The sequence below is a fragment of the Anabrus simplex genome, chromosome 1 (genome assembly GCF_040414725.1).
Source record: "Anabrus simplex isolate iqAnaSimp1 chromosome 1, ASM4041472v1, whole genome shotgun sequence".
NCBI classification, from domain to species: domain Eukaryota; kingdom Metazoa; phylum Arthropoda; class Insecta; order Orthoptera; family Tettigoniidae; genus Anabrus; species Anabrus simplex.
In genome coordinates, this window is record NC_090265.1 from 365,681,930 (window position 1) to 365,708,297 (window position 26,368).

The 26,368-nt window shown below is 40.7% G+C and overlaps 1 protein-coding gene across 1 annotated transcript in view; it reads right to left on the minus strand.

Moving 5' to 3' along the window:
- Window positions 1-23,170: 23,170 nt before the first annotated feature.
- Window positions 23,171-26,368, minus strand: part of LOC137498914 (gustatory receptor for sugar taste 64f-like) — a 90,093-nt gene continuing 86,895 nt past the window's right edge. The window contains exon 8 of the mRNA XM_068226730.1: window positions 23,171-23,277. Within this exon, the coding sequence (XP_068082831.1) occupies window positions 23,171-23,277 (107 nt within the window). The remainder of the gene's footprint in view (window positions 23,278-26,368) is intronic.

Below are 26,368 nucleotides of genomic sequence, written 5' to 3' on the forward strand. Positions count from 1 at the left end.
CTACTTACACATAGTCCAAGTGAGGATCTCTCCTCTAAAGGGTTATGGACCACCGGTGGATTGTGTAGTCCTAGCCACCTGAGCACAGGGAGGGCCACGACTCAGAATATGTCCGGAATGCCCACTCCCCTTCCATAGCAACTGGTATCCCGACTCTCAGGACCACTTACTAGGCCACTCAGCCGTTGCCCATAGTTCACGAACTAGGACGTGACTACAGTAACCCACACCATGAAACACCTGGTATTTACCTGGTTGAAAATGGGAAACCACGGAAAACCATCTTCAAGGCTGCCGACAGTGGGGCTAGAACCCACTATCTCCCGATTACTGGATACTGGCCGCACTTAAGCGACTGCAGCTATCGACCTCGGTTTTTTTAACACCAGGTAAATGCTGAGGCCGTACCTTCCTTATGACTATGGTTGCTACCTAGCCCCATCCCTTTCTTAACCCGACAACGCCGAAAATCTATTTGTATCAGCGTGATGTTAAGCAGATAGGAAAATATGTCGTTGGCGCCATGGTAAACTAAGAAATGCGAAATTCGCTATTGTTCAGGAGAGCGAAATACACTTTGAATGTGATATTATAAATCTGTCCTTCTCAGCTGTTTCTTCCGTTAAATTTAATTCGACTCTCCTTGGCTTACACTTAGGTTGGACGACCTTACACTCAGTGTTATAATAGCTTTAGTTAATCTCTATTAGAATAAGCCGGCCACGTGGTGTATGGGTAGCGTGCCTGCCTCTCGCCCGGAGGCTACGGGTTCGATTCCCGGTCAGGTCAGGGATTTTTCTCTCGTCCTGAGGGCTGGTTCGAGGTCCACTCAGCCTACGTGATTAGAAGTGAGGAGCTATCTGACTTTGAGATGGTGGCCCCGGTCTCGAAAGCTCAGAATAACGACCGAGAGGATGCGTCGTGCTGACCACACGGCCCCTCGTAATCTGCAGGCCTTCGAGCCAGCGGTCGCTGGGATAGCCAAAGCCCTTTCAAGGGCGTAAATGTCGTGGGGTTTGTTTTGTTTGGTTTTATATTAGAATAAATTGTAACATATTCGTTACTCTACACTGAACATACGTTTTCAGTTAGCTACCAACCAAATATGACGTGAAAAACTCAGGAATATGTTATTTTAGTTTACTAAACTTCAAATTATATGGCATTCGTCATGTGATTTTCCCTTTATTTTACAAGTTGCTTTACGTCGCACCGACACAAATAGGTCTTATGGCGAAGATGGGGCAGGAAAGGTCTAGGAGTGGGAAGGAATCGGCCGTGGCGTTAATTAAGGTACAGCCCCAGCATAATCCTGGAGTGAAAATGAGATACCACGGAAAAACATCTTCAGGGCTGCCGACAGTGGGGGATTTTTCCTTTACAGTAACTCTATAGGTAAGTACAGTAGTGGCAAATCATGATTATAGTCACAAGACTTGAAAGCAAGCATTACTCTTCACTCACTGAAGTTATTGTCCGGCTATATGACTAAATGTTTGGCAAGCAGACCTTTGGCCCAAGGGTTCCCGGGTTTGGTCCTCAGTCGGGGCGGGGATTTTAACTCTCTGTAGTAAATCCGCAAGGCTCGGGGGCTGGGTATTTGTGCCGTCTTCTGCATTATAAGTCATCTTAAGTGGGGCCCGATCCTCACAGAAGCGCAGATCACCTATACGGTGTCAACTTGAAAGACCTGCACCAGGCCTCTCCGGAGACCACATGCCATTATTATTACTATAGTTATTGTCTTTCGTAAATAAGAGCGTTTTACTCATTTACAATTTCTACAAGTTCTACACATCTATCAACATAGACATGAGGTACTTTGTTTTATTTATTTATTTATTTATTTATTTATTTATTTAATTTATTTATTTATTCTTTCATTCTTCTTTCGTAATCTGCTTACCCTCCAGGGTTGGTTTTTCCCTCGAGGGATCCGACCTCCACCGCCTCAAGGGCAGTGTCCTGGAACGTGAGACTTTCGGTGAGGGGGTACAGCTGGGGAAGGGGACCAGTACCTCGCCCAGGTATTCTCACCTGCTATGCTGAACAGGGGCCTTGTTGGGGCATGGAAAGATCGGAAGGGATATACAAGAAAGACGAAAGGAAGCTGCCGTGGCCTTAAGTTAGGTACCATCCCGGCATTTGCCTGGAGGAGAAGTGGGAAACTACGGAAAGCCACTTCCAGGATGGCTGAGGAGGGAATTCGGAACCCCCTCTACTCAGTTGACCTCCCGAGGCTGAGTGGACCCCGTTCCAGCCCTCGTACCACTTTTCAAATTTCGTGGCAGAGCCGGGAATCGAACCCCGGCCTCCGGGAGTGGCAGCTAATCACGCTAACCACCACACCACAGGGGCGGTCTATTTCTTACTTTTCGTTAATTCCTTCATTCATTTACTTATCTACTTTTGGCCCTTTCCTCTCTCATCATTCATGGAAACTATTTTGTGTTAGTGTAACGTGAAACAGGTTGCATGAAATGATTTTTCTCGCAAAGTAGTTTGCAAGATTTTTGTCAACCTGAGCTCCTCCACTGTACCAGTACCCCCGGGTGGAAGGACTCTCAGGTGAAAGGAGCACGCCTTTACCGCCTCCTGCTGTATTGCTCTTTCAAACAACAATCGCCAGTGCCATCCCTATCAATGATGATATTGAATACAAGTCTTGACGTGGCCTGATACTATTCTTGTTCATTCATCTCCCTCTTTCCTTTCAAGGATGCTTTCCGTTGGTGGGTGGGTGGGTGGGGGGGGGGAAGATGCAGATTTAGCTGTATTATCCCACTTTTGTCCAGATCCTTGGCTGAATGTTCAGCGTAGTCACGTTCGGTTCATATGGCCCCGGGTTCAAATCCCGTAATGGCCGGAGATTTTAATCTTAAATGGTTACTTACCCCGGCTCAGGGACTGGGTGTTTGTACTCTCCCCAAAATTTCTGCAACTCTCATATCACAACACTATCTTCCACTACAAAAACACGCATTTCCCACATACGGTAGATGCCACCCTTCCTTGTTGGAGGGCCTGCCCTTCAAGGGCTGCACCAGGCTAGGAATAGCCACACGAAATTATTATTAATATTATTATTATTATTATTATTATTATTATTATTATTATTATTATGATTATTATGATTATACTTTTAGAGGCATTAATATTGTAGTATCATTTTGGAGAATAATCACAATGTTGTCCACTCTCTAAACTTTGATATATTATTTTGTTTTTGTTTTTCTATTTGCTTCACGTCGCACCGACACAGATATGTCTTATGGCGACGATGGGATAGTAAAGGCCTAGAAATGGGAAGGAAGCGGCCGTGGCCTTAATTAAGGTACAGCCCCAGCATTTGCCTGGTGTGAAAATGGGAAACCACGGAAAACTATCTTCAGGGCTGCCGAGAGTGGGGTTCGAACCCACTATCTCCCGATTACTGGATACTGGCCGCACTTAAGCGACTGCAGCTATCGAGCTCGGTGATATATTAATTACAGCACCGTAATATGTAGTATAAGTTACAAGATTGTGAGCAACTGCAAAATGACCTGGATAATGTGAGATGGAGAGCAGGCAATAGTATGATGATAAACGGGGTTAAAAGTCAGGTTGTGAGTTTCAAAAATAGGAAAAGTCCTCTCAGTTTTAATTACTGCGTTCATGGGGATCACTGTAAGTACCTAGGCGTTAATATAAGGAAAGATCTTCAAACATAAATGGGATTGTAAATAAAAGGTACGGATCTCTCCACATGGTCATGAGGGTGTTTAGGGGTTGTAATAAGGATGTAAAAGAGAGGGTATACAAGTCTCTGCTAAGACCCCAAACAGAATATGGTTCCAGTGTATGGGACCCTCACCAGGATTACTTGATTCGAGAATTGGAAAAAATCCAAAGGAAAGCAGCTCAATTTGTTCTGGGTGATTTTCGACAAAAGAGTAGCGTTACAAAAATGATGTAAAGTTCGGGCTGGGAAGACTTGGGAGAAAGAAGACGAACTGCTCGACTATGTTGTATGTTCCGAGCTGTCAGCGGAGAGATGACATTAGTAGACGAATAAGTTTGAGTGGAGTCTTTAAAAGCAGGAAAGAATATAACATGAAGGTAAAGTTGGAATTCAAGAGGACAAATCGGGGCAAATATTCGTTTCTAGGAAGGGGAGTTAGGGATTGGAATAACTTACCAAGGGAGATGTTCAATAAATTTCCAATTTCTTTGAAATTATTTAAGAAAAGGCTAGGAAAACAACATAAATGGAATCTGCCACCTGGACGACTGCCCTAAATGCAGATCAGTATTGATTGATTGATTGATTAATTGATTGATTGATTGATTGATAACGTAACAAGTGGGAAAGTGGGAATGTTTTGACGACTGATATATTAGATTGGATATTTAACGAAATATTCAGTATACAGACACCTTTTTCTCTCTTTCAATAGAAGCCTATCATAATCAGCCTAGTGCGGGAAGATTGAAATGTTCAAATTTCCAATTTCGAAAACAAAACTCATCGGCACGTATAATTTCTCAGAAATTCAACGACACGTTCGCTAGTTTTCACCGATGATCGCCAACGGGTTAAAACTCCTCATTATGACAAAGTACCAATGTGGCATGTTGGTTAGTTTTCAGCAAGACCTTCGTAATGAGAAGCAAATCAACTACGGTAATGCGAGAATGTAGTATTCATTATTTTGTTGGACGTCAAAAGTGAATAGATGAATTAAAATAGCAACATAAAGTTACGAATATGACATATTCATCATTTTACCAAGGCTACTTTAGGAATTAAGAGAATGAAGGTCATGAGGGCAAGGAAACATGGTTGGAAACCTAAATAAATGTGGTCCAATAAGGCAACAACGATGTTTAAAATAATGTCTAATTATTCATCAAAGTGGTAGATCTTCAATAGCAGCTACTGTACAGATTAGACAATTTACCATGAGTTGCGTGACCCACAATTAGACTGGTAAATATCAACAATGAAAAACGCCATCGTGCACATACCTTAGTTTAACATGGTTCCGACGATATGTTCTTTCCTGAAACAAACATTACTGTACCTAACAAATATATTTTAGACTTTCGAATTGATATATTTTCTTATTCTTTCTAATTCTCTCTTTGTTTTTCATGTATTTTCTGTTTAAGCACGACACACACACACACACACACACACACACACACACACACACACACACACACACACACACACACACACACACACACACACACACACACACACACACACCTACACAGTCCTCGGGCCAGTGCAAATAACCACTTAAGTTTTAAATTCCCGATCCGGCCGGGAATCGAACCCGAGGCCCCTTAAACCTAGGGCCAACACGCTAACCATATAGCCATGGAGCCGGACTCTTTACTCGGAACGAAGTATTCAAGTTTCAGTGAATTAGAATGGAGTATGCACTCCCATCTTTCTGAATTCTGACATACAGAGCCGTAGCTGGGCATTGCGATGCACTGGACAAACATCTGTACATTCTCTATACCCCCCCCCCCCCCCCCCCCCCCGCCGTGAAAAATATTTTAAAATTTTTATTTCAAAGTTTTTTGTGTATGCCTTAAAACAACCACCTAACAGGGGTATAACGAGGCATTAATGTGGCTGCCCTGAAGGCGTGCCGCGTCAGGCCATAAACAATACAATATCAAATCCCGAGCCTATGTTTTATTGTCTTCTCAGTCTTTTCTGCTTAACTTACTCTTATTAACTATATTTATCTCTGTATAACTATTCTTCCTTTATTACCTGATAGAAACTTCAGCGAAACACCAATGCTTCAGATGTTTGTGAGTTCATAACGCACCGTCGGAATCCCTCTAGATGCCTTTCCGTGGCTTCCTTTCTTCATACCAGCAAATGCTGAGGTTGTACTGTATATCAATTAGGGATATCGCCAATTTCTTATAAATCCTAGCCTATATCACAGCGTCTTTGAAAATCTACGTTCATTAGTGCAATTTTAGATAAGTCGCAAGGAAAGGTACGTTCTGAGACATGTTGACCATCCTTGAAATGTATCTCTGTGTTATTAAAAAAAAATACTACAAGAGCACCTTTCTGAAAGACACTTTGATTTCATTTCTGATCCTCAACAGTGCATGCACTCTTACTGGATGATGCCCAAGTTACCCAGGAAGAGTGGCAGAATTCCCACATGTTAGAACACAGATTCTCGATTACACATTTCTATCTTTGAACCACCTGCTCCACACAACTGGGCAAGAATGTAGTAAAAACAATAACTATTCAAATTCAGAATGTAGATTAAAAATAAAAGCGCTTCCAAGGCTTCCCCAAATTGACCTTATGAATGATCGTAGATAAGATTTTGCGGGGTAATTTGAGAAAATGGTCTTGAAGCCTAGCGTATAACTTCTAAAGGTAATCCGTTGATGGCGAGTCACGGATAGTGGGTATCCCACTGCGCTTGCTGTTAGTATTTGAAGTATAAGATATTACTTACCCCGGCTCTTCGAGAATTCAGTAAATCCCATAGATCACGACAGCAGTGAAGGTTTGGTGTTAAGATGAAAAACACAGTTCATTGCTAACACAGTCGAGGTAACACTAACTTCCATTAGCAGCAGACAATAAAGTGGAGAGAATGGCATTCGGCAGTAAAAGTAGCTTACTGTGACGAGTGCGCAGTGCCAGCTGTGTCACACACACTGTGCAAGCTCTACTTCTTCTGGTCGCTCTCTTGCTGGTATTAATGATGGACAGAGCCAATGTATTAATTGAAGCCTACCCAGTTGATCCTCCTGAGTATATTGCAGTATTTTTCTTTGAGCAGGCTGGCTGTATAGTAGTGACAGTGGTGATTATTGCTGTTTTAAGGAGAAGTACAACGAGGCAGCTGTCCCCACTTTAACACTAATCAGAATTACGAGGAAGAAGAGATGGGGGTGATTATTGTTTTAAGGGGAAGTGCGTATTAGGCAAACATTTCCTCTTAAAGTAAGGAGGTACACCCCAATCTTTACAATGTTAAATTTGCTAAATCCATGTTCCTAATTCTCAAAAACTATTGCACAGAAATCGATAACAGTAGCCACACTGAAAGAATGAAGCTTAGTGCACATACTGACAAAATTCTACAAATATTCACCCACAAATAAATTTTAAACAGTTTTTCTTAGAAGTCAATTAAAATATTTAAAAAATAATTTGCATTGCCGTAATTTTTAAAATATGTAAGATAGAATTATTGAAACTCATCAGTTTATTTTCAACCCCAGAAAAATATATGGTACAAATTTCATGTTCCTAACACGTGTGGTTCTATAGAAAAAGGAACATAAAGTTACAAAATAGGTATTATGAGCAGGCCCCGATTTACAAATAGGCGGACTGGGCATTTGCCCAGGGCGCCAGTTTTTGAGAGGCGGCGGTCGGCGGATGCAGTAATTATGGCCTGTGTGAATTACGTCTTAAATTCATTACACTCAGATTACTTTTACATTCCACAAATTATTCCAATTATTTTATTAGACTATATAAAACACTTTAAACTATTCTAACTTTAAAACCTGAATTCAACCTATATATTTAAATTTTATGAAGAAAATGTGTCTTATTTCTAAAATGATTTACATACAAACTATCAAACTGAATCAACGGCTTTTTAAATAAAAATAAAAACAGCCTCATCCTTATTTGGCTGTTATCTTTATTTGGCTTGATAAGTTCAATTATGAGAATTATGTTTGCATAATGTGCTGTTTTAAAACTTGTAATCTTGAAAATTGTAATATTTAATTTGTAAATATTTATTTTCTAGAGGAACAGGAAAACAAGCGGAGGGGCGGGCGGCTAAATATTGTTTGCCCAGGGCGCTAACTACTTGAAATCGGGGCCTGATTATGAGATATATTGAAGGATACCACCTACCCACAGTGCATCCCTGGCCCGTATTATAGATCATCTGGATCCATTTCTGCCAATTTACACACAGTAGCTGAAAGCAGTTGTAAGCTTATTAAGGGAATTACCACACCTTACACAATTGCCATCTATTGGCTATTACTAGGCACAGAAAACTTCTTCCTTGAAATAGCATACTAGGACTTTGAGCAGGAATTTCTGTCACATTGATACTTGGTGATGAAACTGCGTTATCTAACCTAACAATCACTAGTACATCATTATCGATACTATTTACACTTTCACTACCGGCTAGCTGATTACTTACAATTTCACATGCAGGTCTTTTTCTTCCAAAACGTTTATTAACTACTCTAGTAGATCGAGGCATTCTGAATAAATATTTGATTCACTACCAAAACAACGAGAACAAACATTATGTTCTTTCGGTAAACAACAAACAAGTAAACTCTTGTCCTCATCCAGACGTAGTACAGCTTCTTTCAGGTACACCCCCTATGAAGGTGAGCAACATGCACCAGTTCAACCACTTACCAGCCATCCTGCCATTCTCAAATTTCTGGCAGTACTGCAATAGAACGCGGCCCCCCGAGGACGGCAGTTAACAACACTAACCGTTACTCTACGGAGGCGGAGAACAAGTAGGTGGTGAGCGGAAACCGTTACTAGGCAGACCGACCGCACTACTAAACCATGAAGTTTGAAATTAGAGAGTTTATTTAAAAAATATGCACACCTAGCCAAATAAAGGTGGGCGTAAGTCAGATGTCAACTTGACTATAAAAAATGAGATGGGCCGTTGGAAACGACTTTCATCAGTATAACTCTTGGAATCTTATTAAACATAATTCTTCTTCTTCTTTATCTGTTTAACCATCCAGGGTCGGTTTTTCCCTCGGACTCAGAGAGGGATCCCACCTCTACCGCCTCAAAGGCAGTGTCCTGGAGATTTAGACTCTGGGTCGGGGATACAACTGGGGAGGATGGCCAGTACCTCGCCCAGGCGGCCTCACCTGCTATGCTGGACAGGGGCCTTGGTGGGGGATGGGAAGATTGGAAGGGATAGACAAGGAAGAGGGAAGGAAGCGGCCGTGACCTTAAGTTAGGTACCATCCCGGTATTTGCCTGGAGGAGAAGTGGGAAACCACGGAAAACCACTTCCAGGCTGGCTGAAGTGGGAATCGAACCCACCTCTACTCAATTGACCTCCCGAGGCTGAGTGGATCCCGTTCCAGACCTCGTATCACTTTTCAAATTTCGTGGCAGAGCCGGAAATCGAACCCGGGCCTCCGAGGGTGGCAGCTAATCCCACTAACCACTACACTACAGAGGCGGACTAAACATACTTCAAATAACTAAAATTCCTAAAAAAGCAAAACAAAGAAACCTTTCATTACCCTTACTGGTGTACCACCTCCCCCACTAATCAGAAGGAGAAAGAGGAGGTGTTAATTGTGGTGGTGTGGTGATGCTGGTGGTGATTATTGAAGAAGAAGTACAGCTAAAACAATTGGCATTTGGAGAAAAACGAACCATATGAGAGTCCGTAACGGCCGTCATGTTGGAGGGTACCTGTATTCGTAAAGGAAGAACTGTATAAACAGGCAGATCGAGTGGAATCAGACTTTAATGTAGTAGCCTGAGTGAAGGTAGTCAAAAGAACCAAAGAAGAAACAGAATTTATCATGGGTTCTTCTACCATCTTGCAATAGGATAATGCTTTACAAAGAAAAGATCTCGCATGAACGCACTGGAGAAGAACACTACTTATAGATTAAATTAAAGAATGAATCTCCATGGCACTACAGCCCTTGAAGGGCCTTGGCCTACCAAACGACCGCTGCTCAGTCCGAAGGCCTGCAGATTACGAGGTGTCGTGTGGTCAGAACGACGAATCCTCTCGGCCGTTATTCTTGGCATTCTAGACCGGGGCCGCTATCTCACCGTCAGATAGCTCCTCAATTTTAATCACGTAGGCTGAGTGGACCTCGAACCAGCCCTCAGGTCCAGGTAAAAATCCCTGACCTGGCCGGGAATCAAACCCGGGCCCTCCGGGTAAGAGGCAGGCATGCTAACCCTACACCATAGGGCCGGCTTAAGAATGAATAAGAGAGGGTAATTCTAATTCTCAAAGTAACAGGCATGGATGATTGCTGATACAAACAAATGAGAACCATAGCAGGAGAGTACTCGAAACGAGGGGTTAAAGGCTAAGAATGGATTCGATGGATGAAGCTGTATGTATAAATCTGCTTCGGTACTAGGAGTCATGTGTGGTAAATGGAGGAGGATAGGTTATTCGCGTCCGCCTCTGTGGCGTAGTGGTTAGCGTGATTAGCTGCCACCTCCCGGAGGCCCGGGTTCGATTCTCGACTCTGCCACAAAATATGAAAAGTGGTACGAGGGCTGGAACGGGGTCCACTCAGCCTCGGGAGGTCAACTGAGTAGAGGTGGGTTCGATTCCCACTTCAGCCATTCTGGAAGTGGTTCTCCGTGGTTTCCCACTTCTCCTCCAGGTAAATGCCGGGATGGTACCTAATTCGCAGAGGCTTTAAGACTGAATGCTGAAAGGCATGTTATTATTTGATTCATCAGTCAATAGACTGATATGATGCAGCTGTCCATGCCGCCCTATCCTGTTCTAACTTTTCATTTCTACGTAACTACTGCATCCTACACCTGCTCTAATCTCCTTGTCATATTAACACCTTGGTCTATCCCTACCGTTCTTACCACCTACACTTTCCTCAACTTCTGGGTCTGGGTGTTTCATTCTATCTCTTCTTCTCGTCAAATTTAGGAATATCGATCTCCTCTCCACAATTCGATTCAGTATATCTTCATTCGTGATTCGATCTACCCATCTTACCTTCAGCATTCTTCTGTAACATCACATTTCAAAAGCTTCTATTAACTTTCGTTCTGAGATAGTTATCGTCCATGTTTCTTCCATACAATCCCACACTCCAGACGAAAGTCTTCAGAAATCTTTCTAATTCCTATATCAACGTTCGAAGTGAACATGTTTCTTTTCTTAAGTAAGGCCTTCCTTGCTTGTGCTAGTCTGCATATAATGTCCTTCTTATTTCTGCCATCGTTATTTTGCTACCTGTGTCAATATTCACCTACTTCCTTTAAGACCATTTCCTAATCTAATATTTCCTGCATCACATGACATCATTAGATTGCATTTCATCACCTTTGCTTTGGACTTATTTATTTTGTACTCCTTTCCCAAGACTGTCCATACCATTCAGCAATTTCGCCAGATCTTCTAAAGACTCAGATATAATAACAATACCATCAACAAATCTCAAGCATTTAATTTCCTCTTCTTGGATTGTGATTCCCTTTCCAGACTCCTCTTTGATTTCCTTTACCGCTTCTTCTATATGAACAATGAAAAGGATGGGGGAGGGAGGACTGCAGCCTTGCCCCACTATTTCTGGATTGCTGCTTCTTTTTCAAAGCCCTCAATTCTTAGCCCTGCTGACTGATTTTTGTACAGATTGTAGATATTTCTTCTTTCTCAGTATTTTATCTGGATCACCTTCAGAATCTCAAATACTTCGGTCCAATCGACATAATCGAATGCCTTTTCCAGATCTACGGCCGCCATGTACGTGAGCGTGTCCTTCTTAATTCAGTCCTCTAAGATCAAACGTAATGTCAGGACTACTTCAAGTGCTCCTACATCACTTCTGAAGCCAAACTGATCTCCCAACTCAGTTTCAACTTGTCTTTCCATTCTTCTGTAAATAATACGTGTTAAAATTTTGCGGGCGTGAGATACTAAACTAATAGTGCGGTAGTTTTCACACTTGTCAGCACCTGATTTCTTGAGGAATAGGTATAACAACATTCTGCCTAAAATGGGATGGCAGTTCTCATCTATCATACATCTTACACCCTAAACGAAATAACATCGCCATGCTGATTTCTCCTAAGGTGGTCAGTAAATCTGAGGGTATGTAATAAATTACAGGTGCCTTGTTTCTATTTAGGTCTTTCAATGCTTCTCTGTCGAATTCTGACCTCAAAATTGGGTGTTACACTTCATCAGCATCAACAGCCTTTTCTTGTTCCAGAGCCATATCATCTACTTATTTACCTTGATACAAATGTTGCATATGTTCCTGGCATTATTTTGCCTTGTTTTTAGACCTGAAATGGTGAAATATAGTGGGAAGGCAGGGATGAAATGGCTTCATAGAGTAGTCAAATTAGCGTGGAGTGTTGGTAAGGTACCTTCAGATTGGACAAAAGCAGTAATTGCGCCTATCTATAAGCAAGGGAACAGGAAGGATTGCAACAACTATCGAGGTATCTCATTGATTAGTATACCAGGCAAAGTATTCACAGGCATCTTGGAAGGGAGGGTGCGATCAGTCGTTGAGAGAAAGTTGGATGAAAACCAGTGTGGTTTCAGACCACAGAGAGGCTGTCAGGATCAGATTTTCAGTATGCGCCAGGTAATTGAAAAATGCTACGAGAGGAATGGGCAGTTGTGTTTATGTTTCGTAGATCTAGAGAAAGCATATGACAGGGTACCGAGGGAAAATATGTTCGCTATACTGGGGGACTATGGAATTAAATGTAGATTATTAAAATCAATCAAAGGCATTTATGTTGACAATTGGGCTGCAGTGAGAATTGATGGTAGAATGAGTTCTTGGTTCAGGGTACTTACAGGAGTTAGACAAGGCTGTAATCTTTCACCTTTGCTGTTTGTAGTTTACATGGATCATATGCTGAAAGGTATAAAATGGCAGGGAGGGATTCAGTTAGATGGAAATGTAGTAAGCAGCCTGGCCTATGCTGACGACTTGGTCTTAATGGCAGACTGTGCCGAAAGCCTGCAGTCTAACATCTTGGAACTTGAAAATAGGTGCAATGAGTATGGTATGAAAATTAGCCTCTCGAAGACTAAATTGATGTCAGTAGGTAAGAAATCCAACAGAATTGAATGTCAGATTGGTGATACAAAGCTAGAACAGGTCGATAATTTCAAGTATTTAGGTTGTGTGTTTTCCCAGGATGGTAATATAGTAAGTGAGTTTGAATCAAGGTGTAGTAAAGCTAATGCAGTGAGCTCGCAGTTGCGATCAGCAGTATTCTGTAAGAAGGAAGTCAGCTCCCAGACGAAACTATCTTTACATCGGTCTGTTTTCAGACCAACTTTGCTTTATGGGAGCGAAAGCTGGGTGGACTCAGGATATCTTATTCATAAGTTAGAAGTAACAGACATGAAAGTAGCAAGAATGATTGCTGGTACAAACAGGTGGGAACAATGGCAGGAGGGAACTCGGAATGAGGAGATAAAGGCTAATTTAGGAATGAACTCGATTGATGAAGCTGTACGCATAAACCGGCTTCGGTGGTGGGGTCATGTGAGGCGAATGGAGGAGGATAGGTTACCTAGGAGAATAATGGACTCTGTTATGGAGGGTAAGAGAAGTAGAGGGAGACCAAGACGACGATGGTTAGACTCCGTTTCTAATGATTTAAAAGTAAGAGGTATAGAACTAAATGAGGCCACAACACTAGTTGCAAATCGAGGATTGTGGCGACGTTTAGTAAATTCTCAGAGGCTTGCAGACTGAACGCTGAAAGGCATAACAGTCTATAATGATAATGTGTGTATGTATGTATGTCTTCTTTCCACAGAAGTGGTTTTCCATCTTGGCACTTAATATTCATATACCTATTTTTACTTTCTCCAAAGGTTTTCTTGATTTTCTAATATGCAACATCTACATTTCCTAGGAACAATGCAATCTACAATATCCTTGTACTTCTCTTGCAGCCATTCTTTCTTAGCTGTCCTGCAGTGTCTATGTGCTTCATTATTTAATCATTTGTACTCTTTTCTGTCCTCCTCATTTTTTGAATTATACTTTCGTTGTTCGTCAATCAGGTCTAGTATCTCCTGAGTTATCCATTGATTCTTAGTTGATCTTTCCTTTCTTCCTAACCTTTCTTCAGCAGATCTACTGACCTCTTTCTTCATGACTGTTCGTTCTTCCTCTATTGTGTTCCCTTCAGTCTTTTCATTTTGTTATTGCGCAACATGTTTCTTGAAACAATCCTTCACACTCTTTTCTTTCGACTTGTCTAGATCCAATCTCGTTTCATTTATTCCTTTCTTCAAATTCTTCAACTTCAGACGGCATTTCATGACGAACAAGTTGTGGTCAGAGTCCACGTCTGCTCCTGGGAAAGTCTTGCAAGCCAACACCTGGTTTTTGAATCTCTGCCTAATCATAATGAAGTCTCTTAGATACATTCCAGTATCTCCAAGTTTCTTACACGTATCCAGCCGTCGTTTGTGATGTTTGAACCAAGTATTAAGGGGGACTAAATTATGATTGGTGTAGAATTCAACCAGCCACCTTCCTCTTTCATTACTTTGTTCCAAACCAAATTATCCTACCTTCTCTTACCTTGACCTGCCACATATTGTAGTAATTTTCTATCTGTTCATTTATTCTTTCGATGTCTTCATCCATACGCTGAACTAGTAGGTCCGTAGTCCTCCACTATGGCGGGCATTGGCTTGATGTCAATCTTGACATCACTATGCTGGTCCTAGTAGCTTACCCGCTGCCCTATTTTCTTATTCATTATTTAACCAACTCCTGCATTTCCCTTGTTTGATTTTGTGTTGATAATTCTGTAGTCACCAGTCGTGCTCTTCCTGCCAACGTACTTCACTTATACCAACTACAGTACATCTAACTTCCCTTTTCAGATTCTTTCTCACAATTCAAGCTAATATTCCACGCTCCGACTCGCAGAATGTATGTACCAATTTTCCTGATGATTGCCCCTCTCGTGTGGTCCCCACCCGGAGATCCGAATGGGGGACTATTTTAACCACGGAATATTTTACCCTAAAGGGAACCATCATCAGTACATAATTCATACAGAGAAAGTTTCATGTCCTCAGGAGTTATTTACGGTTGTTGTTTCCCGTTGATTTCAGCCATGTAGCAGTAGCAACATAGCTAAGCGATCTTAAGTATTATTACAAGGCCATATCAATCTATTATCTAGACAGTCGTCCTTGCAACTTCCAAAAGGCTACTTCCCCCGCCCACCCCCCTCGATGCTTTTGTTAGTCTGGTCTCTCGGCAGATACCATTCGATATGGTTGCACCTACGGCTCAGCTTTCTGCTTCACTGGGACACATAACAGTCTATAATGAAGATATATGTCTTTCTAATGGGAGATATTATTGGAAGCGTTGACGAAGAGTGTCCGGTATGAAATGGAACAATAGATGAAATATTAATAGAGGAAAGGTGAAGTTTAGACAGATAATGCAACAGGAATAGAGGGAAATTGTTATAAATGTGTGTCGCAGAGTAACTTCCTGAATGTTGGTGGTCCGAGGATGAAATAGGGAGCTTAAGTTATGTGGTCGATTCAAGAGGGACTACTATCGACCAGTGGCGTATCCTGGATTCGCCACCGAGGTATGCAACTAGTAACGATGCAGTAGCACAATGTATTACCGTAATTAAATTCCAATTCTACTGACCCTAATTACTTGACCCTGCGATTCTCTTTGCGGAATTCCTTGGTGACGTCACTGCGAAAGTGCTCACGTGATTTCATTTCAACAAGATCCTTTTCCATGGACATCATTCCTAATGCAGAGGGACGACTCTGACTTACAAAGCTCGAGAAGACCGCTGTGGAGACCACTCGTCAATAGGAATTTCTGGATTTGAGCCACAGTCTTATCTTTAAACTCTTCAGAAGTAAACATTGCCCTCAATTCGGATTTAAGTCGTACTGTATCAAAATATTGACCATAGACTTCAATCAATTTGCTGAATTGCTCTTTAGGAAAATCGCCAGAAAAAAATAAAAATTTCTTACACTCAGGCCTTTCAGTGAAGGACAAATCTCCTAATGAAAAGCGATATTTTAACTGTGCTAGAATTTCCAATGGTAGATCAAATGTCCCATCTGTTCTGTCCCAGACATTAGCAAATCCACTCTTTCGCATTATTGACACTTTAGTTACTTCGCTGGTGAAAAATGCGATATCTAGGGTCTTAGATTGAAGGATGTTAGGGCTATATGTGATATCAGTCAATGAAAACATTTCATTAAAATATTTAGAAGAAAATTGAACTGAAATTCCATTAACTTTGCAAGAAACCCGCTTGCCTCATTGATTGTAATGTTATCCCAGTCCCCAGGTTCCTCCAAAATACCTTCGTAGCTCTAGGAGAGGAGTACGATATTCCGCGATGGTCTGTACTAATCTGCTGGAATAGTTCAACCATGTTGGAGCTAGCTTAAGAAATCTTTTCTTGAGGACACTGTCCAGCAGGTTAGTTCTCTTAGAAGAACTACTAAAAATGTCGCAAACCACTCATCATTGCGAAGAACATACGACATACTTTCGGACATAGCTTGAGAAAGAATTAAATTAAGTTTGTGCGCGTAACAGCCTCAGGCACCACTTCTTTTAACTTAGTTTGCGCACCATTCAGCTGACCTGCAAGCACCACCGTTCCATCGAAAGTCTGCGCAACTAATTTTTCGCGGCAGTCAAAGTTATGCAGACACTCAATCGCAAGTCTCACCAATGCATTCACTGTCCTGTCAGAACTCACATTATAGGAACCAAGCAATCTTTCAACAACATAAACGTATCTGAGAGCCAAGCAGTTTTACTGTAAGTTTCTGGATTGAACGTGCGAACATGGAATCCTTGTTTTCTGTTTTTTTAAGTTTAAAGTGTTGAATTTGCATCAAGCGAACGGGTTGTAAAAGGCTTTTCAGAGACTCTTTGTCTATTTCGTTCTTAATCCGTTTACCCTCCAGGGCTGTCTTTCCCCTCGGACTCCGCGAAGGATCCCACCTCTACCGCCTCAAGGGCAGTGCTCTGGAGCGTGAGACATTTAATCGGTGATACAACTGGGAAGGAGGAGTATTCGTCGCCCAGGCGGCCTCACCTGGTATGCTGAACAGGGGCTTTGTGGGGGGGGGGGGGGGGAGGAAGCGGTCGTGGCCTTAAGTTAGGTTGCATCCCGGCATTTACCTGGAGGAGAAGTGGGAAAACTTCTTCAAGGATGGCTGAGATGGGAATCAAACTAAGTTGACCTCCCGAGGCTGAGTGGATCCAGTTTCAGTCCTCGTACCACTTTTCAAATTTCTTGACAGAGCCGGGAATCGAACCACCCTGGCCTTCGGTACTGGCAGCTAATCACACTAACCACTAAACCACAGAGGCAGGCCGTTTTAGACTCATCCATCGTTAATACATAAAACATCGAGCACGAGGAATAACACAGAAACAACACACAATTAATGAATTCACTAATAAACAAAACACACACTGAATGAACCCCTAGTCAGCCACTACTCAAGCACTCAATATCAATCAATCAACACTGATCTGCATTTAGGGCAGTCGCCCAGGTGGCAGATTCCCTATCTGTTGCTTTCCTAGCCTTTTCTTAAATGATTTCAAAGAAATTGGAAATTTATTGAACGTCTCCCTTGGTAAGTTATTCCAATCCCTAACTTCCCTTCCTATAAACGAATATTTGCCCCAGTTTGTCCTCTTCAATTCCAACTTTATCTTCATATTGTGATCTTTCCTACTTTTATACACGCCACTCAAACTTATTCGTCTACTAATGTCATTCCACGCCATCTCTCCGCTGACAGCTCGGAACATACCACTTAGTCGAGCAGCTCTTCTTCTTTCTCTCAGTTCTTCCCAATCCAAACTTTGCAACCTTTTTGTAACGCTACTCTTTTGTCGGAAATCACCCAGAACAAATCGAGCTGCTTTTCTTTGGATTTTTTCCAGTTCTTGAATCAAGTAATCCTGGTGAGGGTCCCATACACTGGAACCATACTCTAGTTGCGGTCTTACCTGAGACTTATATGCCCTCTCCTTTACATCCTTACTACAACCTCTGAACACCCTCATAACCATGTGCAGAGATCTGTACCCTTTATTTACAATCCCATTTATGTGATTACCCCAATGAAGATCTTTCCTTATATTAACACCTGGATACTTACAATGATCCCCAAAAGGAACTTTCACCCCCATCAACGCAGTAATTAAAACTGAGAGGACTTTTCCTATTTGTGAAACTCACAACCTGACTTTTAACCCCGTTTATGAACATACCATTGCCTGCTGTCCATCTCACAACATTTTCGAGGTCACGCTGCAGTTGCTCACAATCTTGTAACTTATTTATCACTCTATAAAGAATAACATCATCCGCAAAAAGCCTTACCTCTGATTCCACTCCTTTACTCATATCATTCATATATATAAGAAAACACAAAGGTCCGATAATACTGCCTTGAAGAATTCCCCTCTTAATTATTACAGGGTCAGATAAAGCTTCAGCTACTCTAATTCTCTGAGATCTATTTTTTAGAAATATAGCAACCCATTCAGTCACTCTTTTGTCTAGTCCAATTGCACTCATTTTTGCCAATAGTCTCCCATGATCCACCCTATCAAATGCTTTAGACAGCTCAATCGCCATACAGTCCATTTGACCTCCAGAATCCAAGATATCTGCTATGTCTTGCTGGAATCCTACAAGTTGAGCTTCAGTGGAATAACATTTCCTAAAACCGAACTGACTTCTATCGAACCAGTTATTAATTTCACAAACATGTCTAATATAATCAGAAAGAATGCCTTCCCAAAGCTTACATACAATGCACGTCAAACTGGCCTGTAATTTTCAGCTTTATGTCTATCACCCTTCCCTTTGTACACAGGGCTTACTATAGCAACTCTCCATTTATCTGGTATAGCTCCTCCAACCAAACAACAATCAAATAAGTACTTCAGATATGGTACTATATCCCAACCCATTGTCTTTAATATATCCCCAGAAATCTGATCAATTCCAGCCGCTTTTCTAGTTTTCAACTTTTGTATCTTATTGTAAATGTCATTGTTATCATAAGTAAATTTTAATACTTCTTTGGCCTTAATCTCCTTCTCTATCTCGACATTATCCTTGTAACCAACAATCTTTACATACTGCTGACTGAATACTTCTGCCTTTTGAATATCCTCACATACACACTCCCCTTGTTCATTAATTATTCCTGGAATGTCCTTCTTGGAACCTGTTTCTGACTTAAAATACCCATACATACCCTTCCATTTTTCACTAAAATTTGTATGACTACCAATTATGCTTGCCATCATGTTATACTTAGCTGCCTTCTTTGCTAGATTCAATTTTCTAGTTAAGTTCCTTCAATTTCTCCTTACTTCCACAGCCATTTCTAACTCTATTTCTTTCCAGTCTGCACCTCCTTCTGGAAGTAAAATCACCCCAGTGACAGTGGTCACTTTCGTCACGTTGGGTTCTCGCTCTGGGGTAATCAGTGGTTCACGCTCGCTCTAACCTTGGACATGCACACTTTCTCCAAGTAGTTAACAGATGGCAGAGGTTAGCACACGGATGGTGTCCAAATTTCAATCGCAGCGACACCATTCGGAGGGTTTCAGAACTATGTCTGCCACCGAATGCATTTTAAAGATTAAATGCGTTACGTCCGTAACGTCTCCATTTTCTTTCTCTATCTACAGACTACAGTGGATTAGATGGCGAGACTACACCGCACCACACATAGTCACGCAACGGAACTAATGCAGTTGCGCGGAAATTTTGAACTTCTGAGAGATGAACTTGTCAATACTTGACTTGAAACAGCCTCAAATCGTACTTCAGACAGTTCTTCTCCCTATCATAACATATGCAATGACTGCCTTGCATGCAAGGAGAATACGCCCCTGTTATCGACCTAGCTCTGTCCTCTAGAGAGGTATTGAATTGCATTAAAGGCTTAAAGGTAAAGAACTGGACTGTATCCAGTATTCGGGAGATAGTAGGTTCGAACCCCACTACCGCCAGCCCCGAAAATGCTTTTACGTGGTTTCCCCATTTTCACACCAGGCAAATGCTGGGGCTGTACCTTAATTAAGGCCTAGCAGTTGTTATTCAGATGCAGAAGTGTGAAAAAAGGTAAAACAAGGGGTTACGAATGTACACAAGGATTTGGTAACATATAGATGGAAAGATGGCTGTAGAGATGAATTTAGGGATTACAGAAGTATTTTGGGAGAAAACGTTTACAATCCTGGAAGTAGGTGTTGCAAACGTATTACAGAATGACAACATCGATCTATAACATAATACGATTTGTGGAACGATCAATAGTAACAACTGACAGCAAAATGACTGTAAAAAGTTAAGATAAAAGAAATAAAAATTGTTGGTATAATGATAAATGTAACGACAAGAAACAGCAAATGATAGGGGAAATATTAATGTACAGAAATGGGGAAACACAGGAGTTAAGGATATAACTGTACAAGAAAACGAAAAAGTACAAATATTTATTGGTTGAGAAAGAATTAGCTGGACAAACAGGTACTGCTGTTAAATAGATACAGTAAAGGAAACGAACTATGAAAGTAGGGAACAGAATTTTGTTTTTGTTTTTGCTAGTTGCTTTACGTCGCATCGACACAGATAGGTCTTATGGCGACGATGGGACAGGGAATGGTTAGGAGTGAGAAGGAAGCGGCCGTGGCCTTAATTAAGGTACAGCCCCAGCATTTGCCTGGTGTGAAAATGGGAAACCACGGAAAACCATTTTCAGGGCTGCCGATAGTGGGGTTCGAACCTACTATCTCCCGAATACTGGATACTGGCCGCACTTAAGCGACTGCAACTATCGAGCTCGGTAGAATATTTTTATTAAAGATGAGAGTAATAGTAGCTATGCAGACAAAGGGCATGATGAATGGAAAGTTAATAACAATGATGCTGGTAAAATATTTAGGCTATGGGGAACACTCTGGCATTTCTAGACGATCCAATAACTGTGTATGCATTGCTAGCAGCAATTAAAAAAGGAAAGCGAAGAGAATAGGGTGCTCTTATCAGAATCACATATGCATTCTGAAAAAGTGAGGTAACAACAGCTATAAATGCTGGAAGTAATACGATAGTTTCCAATATTTCGATAGTAGGAGAAATCGTAGATTTTTGACAAGCAGTAAAATTTTGTTTCACATACAAAAGGATGGGTGAGAGGTTGAAAAACAAAATATTTAGGGACGTTACTCCGTTAAACACAGTTAAGAAATATTTATACTAGGATATTAGCAGAAATGGGCGGAGGATTATTATATTCTCGGTACACCATCCCGCATTCAGGAAAGGAATTACAACTTCAGGTAACACATTTGTTATTAAAGGGAAAAGGTGGTAAGTTATATATTACAGCTATCGATCTACAGAAAGCGTACTTTTGTCAGCAGATGAATGGTCGTCACGAAACAGGGTAGAACAGGAGTGTGAAATTGGTAATGCTATAGAAGAATTATATTCAGAAGTCGTAAAGTAAAGGAAGTCTCGACGGTACGAGAGATACATTCAAATGTTGGACTAAATCATGGGTGAAAACTATCACGTACATATTGTTCATAATTTTCTTCATGATTTCATGAAGGGAAGGAGAATATGACAAATCCATGTCTTAACAATAACGAAGTTCATGGCTTCGTTTTCAATTCTACTCTCTCCAACATTAGTCGGTATGCAAAGCAGCACATAAAACTGCTGAAAATAGCCGAAAATGGAATTTAAAAATCAAAATCGGTAGGAAAAGGAAAGGATGATGGTGGTAGTGAGGGAAGTGGTTAATGTGTTAGGGCGAAATACGAATAGGCGACCATCCTCTCTTAATTCCAGTCAGAAAGAATACTAAGAGGTAATAATTATACTGTATTAAGGGGAAGTATTACTATGCAACCATCCTCTATTAAATATAATTGGAAAGAATAGGAAGAGGTAAAATTGTATTATTTTATTGGGAAGTGCATCAGGGTAATCGTCCTCTATTAATTCTAATCATAAAGAATAAGATGATGTAATGATTACGTTGTTTTAAGGGAAAGTGCCCCTATGCAGCCATCTTTCTTTAACTTTAATAGAAACGAATAGGAAGAGGTAAAGGTTGTATTATTTTAATCGGAAGTACATCTGGGTAATCATCCTTTATTAACTCTAATCGTAAAGAATACGAAGATGGAATCATTATATTGTTTTAAGAGGAAGTACAACTGAGAAACCATCCTTTTTTAATACTAGTCAGAAGAGAAGAAGGAAGGTCCGACCATACGAAGTATGAAGATGTCAGCAACAGAAAGAAAAGTGCAAATGGGGGAGCGGGGCGTGAAAATGATAGCCTTCTTAGACCTCTCAGTCCTAATACTGTCGAAATTGGAAGAGAAAAAGAGCTGACTAAAGCACATCGGATAGGAATGATGCGATTGAGACGATTGGCAGCAGGAAGTAGAAGCAATGAGAAATTCATTTTGGGTTCCAATGGTCACCATCGTACGCTTGGAAGTTGATAGCCCATGGGAGTTACCCCCTTCCGGTCGAATATAACGATCGGCAGGGTTTACCGTTAGAGAAATATGTAAAGTGAATTCAGAAATGCATTTTTTATTTTCATTTATAAATCATTGCATTCTACATTGGTAAACAGGCCATTTCCTTCACATCATTTAACCTAAATCAGACATTAATAAAAGAAATTACAGTGACTGCCTTAAAATATTCCATCCAAATCCTGAAGAATCACCTCCCAAACTTTTTAATGCAACAGCATACAGTATTTCAAATGTGCTAAGCAATTCACGATTACTTTTAATATTTATTTTGTCTTTTTGTATACTCCGTCCTCAGGGCAATCTCCAATTGGAGAAAGTCGAAATAAATGAACAAACCTCTATATCACCAATAATGTATTCTTTGAGATGAGATAAAATTACCATTTCTTGGAAATTTACGAAATTTACGAAAATATGACAATCGATGGTATTAAATGGCTGTTAAATGTAGATTTTGTAAAATATTTTAAGCTCTTAAATATATCTGCGTGAAAACAAGTGCTCAATTAAAACTTATTGGAAAGCTTCAACGCAGAATTTATTTCGAAGTAAAATGTAGTCAGTAACTTAAAGAATATTTATATTTCTGTATTTAAAAAGCATTCGCTAGTATTTGACAAGAGTTCTAGTCAGAGGCTTAGCTTTCTTCACTACACCCGCGCTTCGTTAATGGCACTGTATTAAGAAGATCCAACATTTTAAAAACTTATTTTCTCTATAACTAAAGGTCTGATAGATTTTTGGATACTGAAATATAATTATTTATGTATCAGAAGTTGATCCTCTCAGCATTTATAACTCCGAGTCCTCCTCTGAATTCGAACGTCGACATTGTTTCCATCTTGGCAAATATGTAGCCGAGAGCATGTTTCTTCACTGTTAACATTCAGTGTTATGAGTTATGATTTAGTTGTTTAAATTATGTACGGCCGTTAAAAAATTGAATGAACGCACATGGTATAGCATAAATTCCTCGCAGGTACACTTTCCTCAGAACCTATAGATATAATGTTGTACGCTTTTGGGCTTATGCCGTGTCAAGTAAACAAGGTGAAAATTCCTTAAGCTGCGTTTACACTAAGCGCAATTTCCTCGCGAAATAATTTCGCGAGGGAATTGTGCCTAGTGTAGACGCCCCCTCACCCCTGAGTAATTGCGGAGTGAGGGTCCTCGCTGCGAGCCGCAGGTCAGTCGGTTTTTGTCCGCGCATCAAACGGTTTCGCTCATCGAATTTCTCTCAGAGTAAACGTGGTCCCCATAGTTGCGCGAGGGATGAATCAAGAACAGTGCTTGCAGCTCATCGAGCTCTACAAAAATAGAGATTTTATGTGGAATCCGAAAAACAAAAACTATTTCAATCGCAATAAAACAGAAGATGCGTGGAAGGAAATTAGTTCTCAACTAAACCTTCCTATCTCTACAGTGAAAGCGAAGATGAAAGCGCTACTGGGATCATATCGCAGTGAAAGATCGAAAGAAAATAAGAACAGACTCACTGGATCAGGTAAGCTATTACTATTGGTTTATAATGCAAAATTGTGTTATTTCATTACTTTTTTGAACCTTCGGATACCTATTTTGAAGCATTCTTGGGTCATTGTGAAGAACTTCCACTAGTGGGCAGACAACACCACATTCAGAAGGCACAAGCCCTGAACATTTGGATTCGTCATATTTAGATGTGCTGTTGCGCTTGTGACTAATTTTACTTGGTTTGTGATTTATTTTTTCTTCCATTATTTTATCTTTATTTTACATTTTCACCCATTTTTTGTATTGATCCACAACAATTAACAAATATATCAAACGCTATTTTTTAAATGGGTGTGGTTTGGATACGAAATGTATTTCTAAATTGAATTAATATTGTGTGATTTTTAATTATTAGCATTCCTATTTGTTCATTTGACTTTTTTAAATACATATATAATACCGAGTCGATTTTCTGTTTTAAATAATCCTGAAGTGTTTCAATCAACGCGTCACAAACTTCTGGGACGATTTTTGATATTGTGCACTTCGATATTTTAAATAAATACTGCAAACTTGTGTTACTGTTTCTCTGAATGTTGTGTCTTGTTTTTCAACTTTTTGACTGATCAGTGAAACGAGTTGTTCAAACTCTTGGGTACTCATGCGGACGAAGTTCTTAATTGTATCATAAATGGGTTCCTGTACCATTTCTCTCATAAGGCTGTTTCCATATTGGCTTCTTCCAATGAACAATTGTTTGCTCCACCATCGTCGAGGGCGCCGATTTCTTTTCTTCCCTTTCTTGATCAAAAATGACATTGATATGATGGAAAACGCGGCTGCAGCAGCTGGAGGAACAAAACAAGAACAGAAGCGTTCAGGCTTGTCGAATGCGGCTCGCCCCACTCGCGCTATTTTTCGCTTTGAATTGCGCTCTGTTTTGGGTAGTGCGAAATTTCACTCAAAGCGAGTAAGTTTCACCCGAGCGACTTAAGTCTGATAAAATATTAAATGCGGGGAACATACAGTACCATGAGCTCATTCGTTTCTTGGGTAACTATACATCCTTTCACCTGAATTCGTACACTTGTACATTTGTGTGAGTATATGTTTGATATTACTTAACCTATGCTATTATGGGGTATGAAAATGTGAGTGCACAAACAAAAATTTAAGATAAACGTTTAAAGGCGACAGAATGAGGTAACAGATAACTTTCGACAGCACGTTGACACCATAACACCATAATGTCATTCCATTAGCGATAGATGGCACCGAAACGTTAGCAGAATTTAATTACTTTTTAAACTGAGAGAGTAAAATAAATGTCTCTAAATTATAATGATGTCCCTAAATTTGTAAGGAAGTTGTTGACCTTATATTATATTAGTTTCAGCAGGGTTTTATATTTATACTACAAGAAGATATTATTATGTCATATTGAACAGGGGGCAAATATTTGTTTTTAGGAAGGGGAGTTAGGGGTGGAGGGGCTGCCTGGCCGAGGCGGTAAAGGCGTGCTCGGTTCGCCTGCAAGGACGTGGGTTCGAATCCCCGTCAGGAAGTCGAAAAATTTAAGAAACGAGATTTCCATTTCCGGAGGTGCATATGGCCCTGAGGTAGGCTCAGCCTACACCAAAAATGAGTATCAGGTTAATTCCTGGGGGCAAAGGCGGCCGGGCGTACAGCTAACCACTCTACCCCATTATGTGCCGAGGTTAACAATGGTGGAAGCCTTTACCTTCCACTCCTCCAAGGGCCTTCATGGCCTGAACGGAGGTGACTTTGCTTTGCTAGTTAGGATTGGAATAACTTACCAAGGGAGACGTTCAGTAAATTTTCAATTTCTTTGCAATCATTTAAGAAAAGGCTAGGAAAACAACAGATAGGGAACATGCCACCTGGGCGACTGCCCTAAATGCAGATCAGTAGTGATTGGTTGGTTGGTTGATTGATTGATTGATTGATTGATTGATTGATTGATTGATTCTCTGGGGCGGGGAGGCAATAGCCGAGTGCTAGCCCCACAGGCTTCAATCAAGGTAGTTGCAGTTTGAATCCCTCTCAATCCACGTGGGATTTTTGAAATGAAAATTAACGTGTCTGTGGTTCGCATTCCAATGTAAAACCAAAGGATCTGCGGCTATATTCTCGAGATTAACAGTCACGTACAACTTAAAGCTTACTAGCATTTTATTAAAAGTCAAAATATCGTATATCACACTAGAAATGAGGCATCATTCTAATTAAAACTTCCTTTCTCTACGACACTACGTTACAGGTTTGTGTCGCGTTGTGGACAAGGTTAAATTCATGAAATAGAATCACCCTGAAGTCATTCCTCCCTAACATGCTGTAGTGCGGAAAAAATAACTACAAATAACTGCAGTGCAGCGTGTTATGACGTGTCGTTGGCTCAGTTATATGTTAGCATTGTGAATGTTGGATGGTAGCTCACTCCCAGGCATTGGAGAAATTTTCTGGATGAGAGAAA